The 13,778-nt window shown below is 37.0% G+C and overlaps 2 protein-coding genes across 3 annotated transcripts; one reads left to right on the top strand and one right to left on the bottom strand.

Annotated features, from left to right (window-relative positions):
* Positions 1-527: 527 nt before the first annotated feature.
* Positions 528-2,404, bottom strand: LOC111445261 (protein ENHANCED PSEUDOMONAS SUSCEPTIBILTY 1-like). Its single transcript, XM_023083537.1, has one exon. It carries the CDS (start codon positions 2,337-2,339, stop codon positions 843-845), a length of 1,497 nt encoding a protein of 498 aa, XP_022939305.1. The 5' UTR covers positions 2,340-2,404; the 3' UTR covers positions 528-842.
* A 5,643-nt stretch (positions 2,405-8,047) lies between these two features.
* Positions 8,048-13,180, top strand: LOC111445260. 2 transcript variants are annotated; one of them, XM_023083536.1, is made up of 5 exons: positions 8,627-8,766; positions 8,881-8,923; positions 9,112-9,227; positions 11,135-11,375; positions 11,636-13,180. In XM_023083536.1, exons 2-5 carry the CDS (start codon positions 8,906-8,908, stop codon positions 12,962-12,964), a joined length of 1,704 nt encoding a protein of 567 aa, XP_022939304.1. In that variant the 5' UTR covers positions 8,627-8,766; positions 8,881-8,905; the 3' UTR covers positions 12,965-13,180. The 2 variants fall into 2 exon arrangements, with proteins under 2 accessions (XP_022939303.1, XP_022939304.1); XM_023083535.1 differs by lacking the exon at positions 8,881-8,923 and having other exon boundaries at positions 8,048-8,766.
* The last annotated feature ends 598 nt before the right edge of the window (positions 13,181-13,778 follow it).

Below are 13,778 nucleotides of genomic sequence, written 5' to 3'. Positions count from 1 at the left end.
AAAGATTTGAATACATCAAGCTCTAACTCATTTCCAGCTCAAATGGTCAATGCCTAGGTTTGACTCTTCAATACTTCATACCTCATTTTCTAAATTCAAATATTATATAATTAAAAAATATTTATCACTATTTATATTTGAATTTTATTATTTATCACTATTTATACTGGATAAGAATTTGTTCCTTCCTAGCTTATTTTAACAATATAATTCGATTAATGTGCGGTAATCATCAATTGGTTGAGATTCTAACTAAGTCACTTTTTCAATAATTGTTCTTATTTTCTGAAGATAAGATTTAAAGCATATAATAGAATCCTTATCTAAGTTACTTTAATCGACCACTAAACTTTGTTCTTCTTGTAGCGCATATCCATGGAAAATTTGGCACCAACTTTTTAGCAAACAAATTCCCCTACAACTTGATGAACTAGTCTTGATTTCATTGTATGTTCATAAGCTTAACAGGTGTAAGAAGAAAGTTCAAATTTCTGGAAAAGGGTGAGAAGAGAATTCTACAATCTTGATTTGATCAAACAAGACTAGAATTTATTCCTGAAAATTAAAATGATGATGGATTGCTCATAATCGAACAGGAACACGTTCTTCATGATAAATCAGATCATAAGATTTCAATATTTCTAAGAAAATCAACTTATAATTTCTCTCCATCTCGCCATTTCATTTTCAACAGCACCATGTATATATAATTATAAATATATATATATATATATATATATATCATCATCGTCATCCTCCTCGTTTCCCCACCCTAATTAGACTACACTACCATGTAGCCATGGATGGCCGAAATTTGCAGGTACTTTCCAGTACTTTACCTTTTAGTTCGGCGCCGTCACGTACTGCATGAATTCCGAATCGGACTCAATCCCGGCCATGGTTTCCGGCGCCAAAACCACCTCCAAATCAATACTTCCACCGCCCTCTCTGTTTGGAAACGCCGATATCTTCCCGTCGAACTTATTCGCTCGCCCACTCCTCACCGCCAACGGCCGTCCCCATCCGAAATCGTTCTCATACATCGGAAATCTCGGCGAACTCCCCATCGTAACCGACGCACCATCAGCGTTCCCCAACGGAAACATCCCCGGATTCGCCTCCCAATCCTCTACAAATCGGCGCACCATTCCGTTGTCGTGAGCAATCACGTTCTCGTTCAACTTCTCGGCACACCAACGCAGATCCCGAGACAGAACGTCGCCGACGGAAGCGCATGTCGGAATGCTCTGAATGGCGTTACCGAAGTAGTACGGATCCAGCTTCGGCTCCAGCCGGTGTCGGCAGTTCACCGCCATACGAAACGTCGTCGTTTTATTCGGAGGGAGTTTTCTCGCTCGCGTCACTGACCTCCATAATAAGGCGCAAAGAGACTGAAACGACGATATTGTTGTCATTGAGATCGCCTCGCTATCCGCGTGTTGTTTTGTAACGGTGTCGTTTTTGTACCAGCTGTCAAAAATGGACCCCACTTTGCCGTTGTTCTGACAATACATATCATTACTCTGCTTCCCCATGATCTCCACCGCCGTTACCGTTAAGTCTCCGTTATCGACTAATTTCTTTTCGTTCGTCTTAGCTTTCAGTTTCAAAATTGATTCTCTACTAAAACTGAATATTCTCTCCCGTAACGGTACGTCGTTGGAGAAGGTGACTTCGGGACCACTTGGCGGCAGACGGAGAACGGCCGGAGAAACCAGAACGGAGTCACGGCGGAAGTCCGGTGTAGGAGTGATAGTGATCGTTTTAGTCGTCGTTGTGGATTTGGCGGCTTTACACTCCTCGGCAAAGGTGTTGAAGAAGTTCCAAAAAGAGGTGCCGTCAGTGACGGCGTGGTTGACGGAGCATCCGATGAAAATGCCATCAGCGAGGAAGGTGATCTGGACGGCCATGATTGGGCTAAAATGACCAGCGAAACTAACCATTCGATCGAAAGCGAAAAACTCCTTGAAGCCCTCGGGGAGATCGCCGGGAACGAGAAGGTCACGAACGAAGAACTCGCAGGCATTGGCGTGGATAAATTCGACGCCAGCATCATTACATTTGATATAGACGTAACCGTGATCGTCGGTGACCAAACGGCCGGCAAGCGGCGGAAAACGAGAGAGCGCTCTTGAAAGACCGGATTTAAGAAGATCGAGGAGAGAAATTTGGTCGAGATTAGTGGAAGTGAAGAGGCAGCCTTTCTGGATGTAGTGACAAGAGAGCATTGGGAGGTCAGAGACGGAAAGCTTCAAGTCGGCGACGGAGGAAGGTTGATCGGGGAAGACAATGCATTTTGAGAGAAGAATTGGAGAAGATGAGGGAGTCGGGATTGTCATTTTTGAGGTTTAGAGAGAATATAAGCTCTGAAGTATGAAGTGATTTTGTGAGTGTGGAGAAAAATAAACGGCGGAAAGGGGTATTTATAGGAGAGGCGGAAAAGGGTGGGATTTTTGGTTCATGAACTTCCGGTTTTGTTATCTGTGTCGTTAAGGGACCTTTTCTTTATTTTTTTCTTTTTTAGTTATAGTGATTTCGCTGTCGTATATTTATTATATTTATTATTATTATTATTATTATTATTATTATTATTATTTTCGGCTTACCTTTATTCCTTATTTTATTTTATTCATTTAATGCTTGATTCCAGTTTTTGCGGATGAATTTGCATATGTTACATATATTTTAAAAAAATTATATGAACTGTTTTGAGTAAGAGAGTTTAAAATTTTTAGTGCAGTAAATACTTTTGGTATCAGCGTATGATTTGGACGAGTGCGGAGTATGATTAGATCTAAACACGAAAAGGATAGCATTGGATTGGATATAGAATCGTAGAGATATGGGGCAGGAAAATATTTGGATATTGAGAAGATCTGGAAGAGATTTTTGGTTGAAATATGAGGGAGTATCTTTGTAGAGAGGCAACCTTGGAGTTCACAATAATCTGTATTACTACATCCAAAGATCCAGTTTTGGGTCCTAAACTTTGTTATATACATACATGATCCCTTGATATCAAATTCCAGATCTTTTGATATAGCTAACCAGCACAAGAATCAAATCATTCTCTTACCCTTATAAATAATTCCCTTTAATGCATGCATTTTATATATAATTTTGTTTTTTTTTTAATTCAAACTTTGCATTAAAATCAAGAATTAATAAGTGCCGCCGGCTATTTACTCCTCTGTAAGTTGGCTGTCACTCTCCAAATCCCCAGATGAGGAGAGGGTTTTAATAATTAATTATTAAAGAACTTGAGAGGGTTCATTCATTCATTCATTCATTTTAGATAATTAATTATTATGTACAACCCAAGCTCCAAGTTCATATAATAAGTAATTAATTATTATGCACAACCCAAGCTCCAAATTCATATAATAAGGAATATAAAATAAGGGATGCTCGAGATTAATACAATTTATAACATGGTCGGTTCATTAGATCAATGATTCATCCCTGCAAAACCGGCCTCTGATTGGTCGGTTCTTTGCCAGTGCTACAACTTGAATGTATATGCCAAGAACTACAGAAGTATATTATTAAATTTGGACTTGGAGCTTCAAATGAAAACCCATATGTGTTAGGATATAATATATAGTTTAATATGGTTTGACTTGTGGAGGAAGGAAGCCTGCATTTTTGCATACACTGTGTATTCCTGTGGATATAATATATAGTTTAATACAATGCAGGGGAGGGAGCTGTAATGTTATGTAACGTAATTCACAAATTTATAATTATGCAATTTGAAATTATTTTAAGTATTGATTAGATGATTTAAGTTTTAAATTAAATAATTAACAAATTAGATGTGTGTGTGTGGTTACAGTCAAATATATCCAACGAGTGTACGAACGGGTGATGAGGACCCAAATCCTTAGATCACTACGTATTGACACGTGGCGTAAATCACGAACTTTTTAAAATATAAAAAATAAAATTCACAAAAAACGACATGCCGTTGGGTGTGTGTCAAGTCTAAAAATTACACTATATATTTGCATGTCTTATTCTCTCTTAGGGCCGCTGACGGGGATTATTCTCTTTATAAAAGACAACTTCCTATGTCTATTTTAAATCATTTTGTGTTCTTGTAGGAATTCATGAGTTATATATATATTAATCATTTTAAAATTGTATAGAACTATATATAAATTCAAGGGTCAAAAATAGCCTCAAATATTCAAATAAGACGGGTAGCAGTTCTTTTTGTGTTTTGGTGTATAACCATTTGTTATAGATATATTCGTTAGAATATAACTATATTTTATGAGAAGAGCCGGATGTGGAAATATAAACCCTAACCTCTAGAGAGCATCACTTTTTATGGCTATTAATAAGTATGACCAATATTATTCTTTTCAATGGGTCATTTTTAAAGTGACGTGACCATTTTATGAAAGAACAAATACCTTTATGTGTATATACATATACGATGTATCATATTTTTAATATGAATATATAAACATATTCTAATCGGTTCGATCTTTTATATTAGACCAAGTATTAATTTTGGACGAAGGTTGAAATAGGAAGGTCGATAATATAAAAATATAAGAAGGATAGAGTTAGGGGCATGGGAGATGAGGTTTACTACCTCAAGATGGCGACCAGAGCAATGAATCTTGTACAAAGACAAAGAAAACAACAAGACAAACCACCTTTTAATTCTTATTATTATATCTCTATAGTCTTAGTTTGGTCTCAAAATAATATACGACATGATTTCATCTTTTGTTTTCTTAGTAATTATATACATTTCTCCCATCTCATTCAAACTTTACGTAACGTGTTTATTTGTCTACTAATTCTCTTATAAAGATGATAAGTGTGAGGTCCTACGTAGATTGGAGAGGGGAACAACACATTCTGTATAAAGATGTAGAAACATCTCCCTAATAGACGTACTTTAAAATCATGAAGCTGACAACGATACGTAACAGGCCAAAGCGAACAATATCTGCTAGCAGCTGTTACAAATGATATTAGAGTTTGACACACCAAGGATGCTAGGACCGAAATCAGGCGGTGTGCAAATTAGAAACTCTAACAAAAACATTTTATAACCATGAAAGTTGATGGTGATATTTTAAAGACACTGCCTTGGGGTGTTACAAATCGTGAAGCTGACGACAATACGTAACGAGCCGAAACGGACTATATCGGCTAATACTTGATTTGTGCTGTTATAAATGGTGAAGCTAACAACAATATATAATAGACCATAACAGACAATACCTATAGTAGTAGGTTACAGTAAGGGTGTAGTGTTTGATTAGGTTCATGGATACCAATTCTTGACCGAATACCGGTATAGATTTTAGGAGCTCAAATAGTATATATATAAATTTAGAATAGGTAGAAAGAGGGGATATATTCGTTGCTATGTTCTTTGAATTGGGGCGCTTGGGATGACTTCCTTGGGCCCAGCCCTTGTTTTCCTCCATTTCTTAGATAGGTTCAGTTTACCAAACTACTTTTGGTTAATAAATTATATCCTTAAATTTTTTAAAGTAATTCCACACATTTATAATACCTAATAAATATTTTGAAATTCAATTAAAATTTTAGAGCTATTATCAAACTTATTTTTAAAATATTAGTCGCAATATTATAGTTATAAAATAGAAATTAAAAAAAAAAAATGGGGGAAGGGAATATGTAGGTCGTTAGGTAGTTAGGGCGGAAAAAATAAAATTGTTGGGCACAAAAGGCCACAAGGGATGGCTATTTCAACCTCAATTTAGTTGCTAATTGGAGCCCTGTGCTCCCCACGCTCCTAACCAACTTCAACGCTGTCGTTTCATGTCCTTTTCCTCTTTTTTCTTTTAATTTTAATTTTTTCCTTTTTGCAAATTAATTTTATTTCTTTTCTCCAACCCTTTAGGTCTAGAATCTGCCGACTGTTACCTACCCAGTACGGCTTACATTTCTTTTTAAATTTTGTCTTTTAACTGTTTTATTTTTTATTCATTAATTACTTTTCTTCTCACTTAATTTTGATTGTAAAATAGTAAATGGTCTGAACCTTGTTTTGATCTTGAAGCAAGGAAGAACACAAGGGACCAACACGATTGACGCTTAATTTTGATAAGTCTGGTGGAACATATAATATGGTCGAAATTAAAGAAGATATAATGGCCAACCAATTAGAATAAGAGAAAAAGAGAGGGATTTGGTGAAATTTTGCACAATAATAATGGTGGAGGAGGAAGGTGGGCAGTCTATTGAAAGGATTTGGTTATGTGCATCTTTTTTTATTGTCCATTCTTCTTAATTCTCATCTCCTTACTCTCAAATGTCAAATCAATGCCCAATTTTGATTAAAAAAAACACTTAAAAAAGTGATTTATACATTGAAGGGCGTTGAAGCATTTCACTATCATATTAATCGGTGTTAAATAGCGTTGTAATAAGATTTGAAATGAATTGAAATGAGGGGGAGATTGTGGTGTGGGGTTACTTTTATAGGACAAAACAATGAATCTTTTTTCAGGGACAAGGGGCAATGGACTCTCTCCAACCCATTCATTCATATCTACTTCTACTAAAAAAAGGGGGCCTCCATATATATATATATATAATGAATGCCTACGTGGACCTCCATTATTGTTTCAAGGGGGAGGGGACACATTTGATTTTTGTTTCCATTCACACCTGGTTCTTAATCTAAATTCAAATTATTAAATTCAAATTATTAAATCCAAAAACTAAGACGTGTGACTGCTAATAAAAATGATGAAATAACAGACTTTGCTTTCCACAAAAATATTTAAAAGAAAATATTCAACTTTTAAACGACCTTTTGTAAATGGGTTGCCTGTATTAATCAAATACATGTTTAGAAGTACATGAATGAGCTGAGATATCACATTCAAATGAAAACGACATTGAGTACAGGATGATCGAAATAGAGTTAAAAGAAATGAAAGTTATTACTTGAAACAATTTTATGTTTGGTGACATCTTATAAATTTTATCACGATGTAGGTGAGCGAGGACAAAACGTGCAAGAATGATTCATGTTGGTTTGTGGAGATAATTTTCAGTCTTAAGAAGCGAGGAATAGGTAACGTGAACGATTCTATGTTGGGTGACCTCCGGAAGCAAGTGAGTGAGGACGAACCATCTGGATAAACTAAAAAAAAAAAAATAATAATAATCTTGAAAAGATGTAATGGGATTTTTAGTTATTTCAATCTTCGAGAAGCGTAGGGGCAAAAGCATTACACCAAACCCAAATGTTTCTTTCGAAAAGAATGTGGACCTTTTTTAATGGGCCACGTTATCTATGGGCTTTAATTGGTTATTAATTTTGGGGTGTGTTGGATGCAATTGGGTTCAGGCCCTGCCCGGGAAGGAGGGAATTGGGTGAGAACATCACTGGACGTCCAGCTGTTATTGGAAAAAAACTAAAAATTCTTTTGGCACAGTCTTCTGTATTTCTTTCCACTTCTTTTCTCTCTCAAATGCTGTATTTCCAAGCCTTTGAAGTTTTCCTATTTCAAGGGTTTAAATTAATGGACTAATTAGATGCAAATTTAGGCCTATAATCAAATTAGATGCAAAATTTAAATTTAGGGCTGGAACGAATTTATATAGAATATTTTTTAGCACGGGACCCACATCTGGAATTTTTGTAAATTTAATTATACTGAAAAGGAATCTAATTGCCGTGTATATTTATTTATTTTCATGAAAGCAATAATTTAAATCCTTAATTATTGGGGAAGCAAAAAAACAAAAGAAGGGCAATATAAAATTGTTGTTGCTTCGTCACTCTCTCGTGGCCTCTCTAGAAATGGGCCTTTGCTACTTTCCCGGGTAAGAAACGACGTGGCAGGTGGGGGCCAGACGAAAACGCTGGATGGATTTTGGATGGCCGTAGGACGAAAACCCTACAATTCTGTGGGACCCGGCTGACGTGGGCTATGTGAAGCACCCAACGGATCTTAAACCGACTTTATATTCTCCATTTTATATCACCCTTCAAGTCCGTGAGGCAGGTCCGTTTACTTCTCTCACGCCACCAAAATATCTAATCCTTTCTATATATGTCGGTCATTGCCTCGTCTCTGCTCTTCTTCCTTTCACTTCTCCCTCTGCGATTGTAATTGCGATTCCTTGCATCGTTTTCTTTCCAACTGCTTTGCCTATTGTGGTTTACAATCGATCCGTCTTCTCATCGCTAAATTCTCTCGGATTTCTGTTTGTTCTCTTTGAGCTTCTTTTCCGTTTTGTTTCGTGGTGTTTGAGGCGTCAGGGTTGATTTGGAAGTGAATTTCGGTGCGAGGAGGAGTTCGAAATTTTAAATCTACCTGCGATATTCTTGATTTTTGTTTTATATAATCTCATTCGTCGAAGATTTTTATCGGTTTTTCGATGTCAAACCCTAGAAAAGAGGACTCGATCGCCAGCAACGCTAATGGTGATGCCGATCGTGATAACGTTGAAGAATTCGGGGAGTCGTCACGAGTTGGCGGTGTCTCTTCGAATGTTGGAGAGGTTTCTGGTGGTCCGCATGCTTCGACGAGGGATATTAACCTTACGGAGCGGCTGACTGATATTCTTGTTGACGAAGGAGATGGCGATCTGTTGCTTCAGCAGAGCGATCGGGAAGATAGGGTTATACGGTGGCTTCAGGCGCTAGATATGCAAGTCATGGGCGCTTGTCGGGCGGACGAAAGGTTGAAGCCGTTGTTGAAGATGACTACGTCCAACGACATAGCGGAAGATCGCCTTCTTGCTCAATTGAGTCAGGTTTGTGCTAAAATATGTTTTGATTGATCTATCAAATTTTAATGTATAACAGATTTTTAACTGTACGATAATTCACTGCTTTATATTCCATGCTCGTTCTGCGGTTCTACATAGGACTCCTGGTGCCGATGGAGATGGCATGGAATCTGTATTTGGCGTGAGTAAAAAAGAATGAACGATTTTTTTCCATTTTTATTTTCGTCGCTTCAATTTGGTGGTCTTCCCCCGTCGTTCTAGATTCCATCTTTAACGTGCTTTTGTGATTGTTATGAGGTTTTGCATTGGTTCTGCGTCTTTCATTTATCCTTTTTGCTGATCTGATCCATCTCTGTTTCTGTTACTCAGCATTTCGAGCCGGTTGAAGTTGGCATTCTAGCGAGGTGTTTCTGTATACCTCTCGTCTCCATTCGCGTTGGAAAAATTGACAAGCAAGGAACACTCCTATGCCCTACGACCGCTAGGTAATATGGCGAGCGATTATTTTTTTTTTCTTGACTATTCTTTTATCTTTGAATGATATGTAAACGCCACTCTGTTCGGAAGCAAATAACTAAGAAATGGATGCATATATTAACTTATTTGGTTGTTTTTATCTGTATATTTTGACTCGTTTATTATGTTAGGTTGAGAACCCTCTAATATTGTAATAGGGCGAGGGGATAAGATTTTTTTTATTTTTTTTATGCCACTTGAATTTGGGCAATGTTTTGATTCCTTAGATTCAGTTGAAGGTGAATTGTGTTTAGTTTATCTAAAATGCAACTTAAGAATGCTCTAATTTGCAATATCTTTTTATAATCTATTTCTTGGATTATCTCTTGATATGAAATATTAGAAGACTTGGCACCGTCATTTCTATTTTGTTAGTGAGTAGTCGGACTCTGAGTTCCTTGTCCCTGTTTTGATGTAAAATATATTTGTTTCCTTCTTGACTTTGTATGACTTTGGTGCTTTACTAATATCATTTGACTAGGTTATACTTAGGGCAGTCTTATGTAGGTTTTTGTTAGAACATCGCTCATTTTCTTCTACTTGTATAAGGAATTATGAGTGCTAACATTGTCATAATTGTGTACTTTCACATTACAGCACATCTTTGTTTACTTCATATGGATAACAACTACCACACCTAAACATGTAGGATGGGTACCTATGCTGCCCGGGGGTAGCTTTTGTGCTGATTTTATCTTCTCATGTATAGTCATGTCTGCTTGTGGCTATTTCTACATCTGGTCTACTGATCATTTTTAGATGGTGGGGTTTAACTAGGATTTTAATTAGCAGTGCTTTTAGTTCTATGGTATAGCCATATAATATTGCTTGAAAGTGTGTAATCAGTGATAGATTATAGATTTAGGACTCTACATGCTAGCTTATTAATGGTAACAATATTCATTCTTCCAAATAAATATATCTTTTGGTTTGTAGGTAAAGTGGGCGTTTTCTATTATGATCTCTGAATTATGAGGAAGTAAAGGTAGTTTCATGCTCACCATAACAGCTTGCTCCTTTTTTTTTTTTAGTTGTGTAGGGTTGCAACTTAATTAAAATAGGATTGTTTGGAATGGGTGTTTCGTTTGCCAAATTTTTGTAGTTACTGTTTAGAACAACTTGTTTTTCAAACGTATGTTGAATCCTTTTCTATTGACCATAGTGTTAGAAGCCTAACTGTTGTGAGAAAATGTAATGATTTTGTTCTTCTTGAAGATATATATAATTTTTTGTTCTTGGATGCTGTTTTATTTTTGTATTTAGTTTATTGTCATGTTAACTCTAAGAAATGATGGTGTAGGGAGATTTTGTGATTGCTTTAATTGTTAGAGTTAAGTTTAAATCAAGGTTTTGTGTTAAAGTGAATCATTCATCATTTAAGGTTTAACCATGGATCCTTGACCTTTTAGTATTAAACCTATCCTGTATGTCAAGAATGTCCTTAGTACTTTTCTACTGATTTTTTAGGTGTTTAGTTGCTTTTCTTTGATAGTCGGTTGAAAATCTCCAGTTTTTTATGAATTGTGCTTATAATGATGGGGAGTATGTAGCGGTGTACTAGCAGTTCAGTATAAAGTTATTTCTATTCATTAATTGATTTTAGATGATGAGGAAATTCTAAACATTGTTGAGGATCTGGTTGTAAATGAATAGATGGACATTGGATAACAAGTCTTACCATCTAAATCTCTCTTCTAGGAAATTTACGAATGTGTTGGTTTTTTGTATTCCACAAACTTTCGTTCTCTCATTTTTTGTTTTTTCTGATATCCCTCACTGTTATCTAGATTCTGATGTTAAGATTTTGATTGGTTACATAGATATTGGATTCTTTTTTATGCTTCTAAAAGATATTCTATTTCCCCAATTGTCACAGGGGAAACTTAAATCTAATGGTTCTACCATCATCCGACTTTCGACTCTCATTCATTGGGGATAATGGCCATGTAGAGAGACTATTCACTCTGAGTAACAGATCATCGAGTGCTGCCATTACAATCGATGAGATTGCATCCGATAGTTCTGGCCGTTCATTTGTTATTAAAGCAAATGATCAAAATACCTATTTTTGGTGCTCAGAGAAATCAAAGCTTTTGGGAACAGAACTACTTTTGAAGGTATTTGTACTTCTTGTATGGAGTCTAATGATTAGTAGTTCTTTTGTTTGAATTACAGCTTCTAAAATTAATCTATGTTACAGACATTTTCTTATGCTCTTCATTCATGAGAAGATCATGTTCGAAGGGGAAACATGTGAAGCTTTCATGAATTGATACTATTTATTTTGATGGACTCCTAATGTTATAAATAGATACATATTTAGAACAATTGTGTATTGGGGGTTTGCATATCTTCTTATGTCACTTCTGTATCACAGATGAAAGATTTACTGCAGAGGAGGCCCTCTATTGCTGGATTAACTGGAATCAGTGAATCACGTCTTGGTTGCTTTGCAACACGCCTTCGTGCCTATCTTGTGGAGTCAACTGTTGCTAATCACCATCCAGCAAGTTCTGCAGACTCACACTCTTCAGTAGACACCACTAGAGAACTATCTCATTCATCTCATTTTGGTCAATCATCAAAATCTATTCGGTCAAGAAATTATGGTAGTCCAGCAGTTAAAGCAAATTCTGCACATCAGGGTAGTCTTAGCCCCAGGTTGAATTCCTTTAAAGAAGGCCTTCCTAAGACGCTGCTTTCTCTGAGAGATGCAGCTAGGGAAAAATTCAGGAGGCGTGGAGACAACTTGGCTTTAGACAACCATATTGCTACTTCATCGATTTCCAATGACGTTAATTCTGAAACTCAAACTGGTGATTTAAGTTGCCCATTATCTCCATCGAACTTCCTGAAATCATTGGGAAAATTAGCTGCCCCAACTCCTGCAAATTCTTCTCATGCTCCTTGTGTGGTGTCACCTCTCTTTACACCTTACTATTGCTGGTGTCCTGGATCATCATCAATTCTGCAGCGAAGGGAAGAACCTTCTCAACTCCCCATCCCATCCTTTAGTGCATCTTCTCTACCTCCATTTCCTTCGCTGTTCCCAGCTTCTGCACCTTCAAACTTGTCCGTTCCAGTATCACCCTTAAATTTAGTTGATTCTCCGTCACTGGATTTCCCTGCTCTATTTCCAGACCCACTCGTCCGTTTGCCTTTGAAAACCTCTCAGCAGATCCCGACCTTCACACCGCTGTTCTGTGATCCAATTGTTCATGTTCCTGTGATTGATGTTTGCTCTTCGGGTCCAGGCTATCTTGTTAGTGCAGGCCCTACCATTACAACCTCCATTCCACCACTGCATCCTAAACTCGTGAATCCAATGCTACCCGCTACTGATGTGGAAAAGGATGCTAGGGAGACGCTTCGTCTGCTCATCAGTGGTTCAAGCCAGGGTAACCCTCAATTGATGAACGTACTCCCTGTTGTTCTAACAGACTCAGAAGCAAATCGAAGTTTATTTTTAACTGGTAGCCATGGTCTGTACAGTAATACTCGAGACATTGATGCTATTGCGAACAGCATTGCTTCTCTGGGTATTGCGTCACTTTCAGGGAAATCCACAAGTGAGCATGTAGGGAAGAGATTTAACCTTGATGGTTTAAATGGCCACCCAGATGACAGCAGTGATTCAGAAAGCTCTTGTTCGGAAGGCGAGGATGTGTTTTCCCAGTCTCACTTTGAGGAAAGCAAGTTTGGTTGACAGAAAATTTTCCTACATACATTCATTTCTTCTTTGTAGATCTTGGTCGCTTCTATTTCGGTTTGCTAATGTGTAGATATGTTGGTTGTTGAGTTATAATTAGCGTAGTGTTCTTCACCAAGAGAGGTTGGTGACTTTTACTGCCTTATTAGTCTATGTTCATGTTATATTCCCTTAAATGCCTTAAGATTACTTACTGCGTTGGGTTACTCTTTATGGGTGCATGTTATTCTCTTTGTTCACAATTAAGAATTCACTTTGTAGTAATCCGTGTGATAGGAATACGCATTGTAATTAGAAGCAGCGAAGTTCATTAATTAGTTCACTACGTGCTCAGCAAGAGATTTCAGAATTTCATCCTAGTGAATTCTTACCTACCGTACGCCAATGAATGAAGGAAAAAGAATCCCAAAATAATAAAAATAATAACAATAGCAATAAGAGCGGGCCTAAATCTCTTCAATTCAGTACTGAATAGGGCTTGTTACCGTCGAGAAGAGGGAGGGTTCGTCTTCCTCTTCCAAGCCGATGTCACATAAATCATTTGTCAAAGAAGCTGCAATATGGCAGTGAAGGAAAGTTGGCTGTGCCTTTACTACCTTGTGCCATGGGTCCAGAGTTTCAAATGCGAAGTTCAAATCTCTTAAACTGTTATGCTGTGAATGGAATGATATTATAGAGACGAGCCAAACATGGTCTCAAGCACGTCTGCGTCGCATATAATATTAACAAGCTATGAAATAAAAGCTACTCAAATTCAATGAATTAATAATATCTTATTTCTTCCATTAATTTTAATCCCACTCAATAGCTT

This window comes from Cucurbita moschata, unplaced genomic scaffold (genome assembly GCF_002738365.1).
Source record: "Cucurbita moschata cultivar Rifu unplaced genomic scaffold, Cmos_1.0 Cmo_Scf00007, whole genome shotgun sequence".
NCBI classification, from domain to species: domain Eukaryota; kingdom Viridiplantae; phylum Streptophyta; class Magnoliopsida; order Cucurbitales; family Cucurbitaceae; genus Cucurbita; species Cucurbita moschata.
This window is presented reverse-complemented; position numbering and strand designations above follow the sequence as displayed.

Bases quoted from the DNA above. Each gene is read 5' to 3' on its own strand.
- LOC111445261 (XM_023083537.1), bottom strand. From the start codon at position 2,339: ATGACAATCCCGACTCCCTCATCTTCTCCAATTCTTCTCTCAAAATGC.
- LOC111445260 (XM_023083535.1), top strand. From the start codon at position 8,389: ATGTCAAACCCTAGAAAAGAGGACTCGATCGCCAGCAACGCTAATGGT. The intron at 8,767-9,111 runs GTTTGTGCTAAA...TCTGTTACTCAG, and splicing joins TTCTTGCTCAATTGAGTCAG to CATTTCGAGCCGGTTGAAGT. The intron at 11,376-11,635 runs GTATTTGTACTT...TCTGTATCACAG, and splicing joins GAACAGAACTACTTTTGAAG to ATGAAAGATTTACTGCAGAG.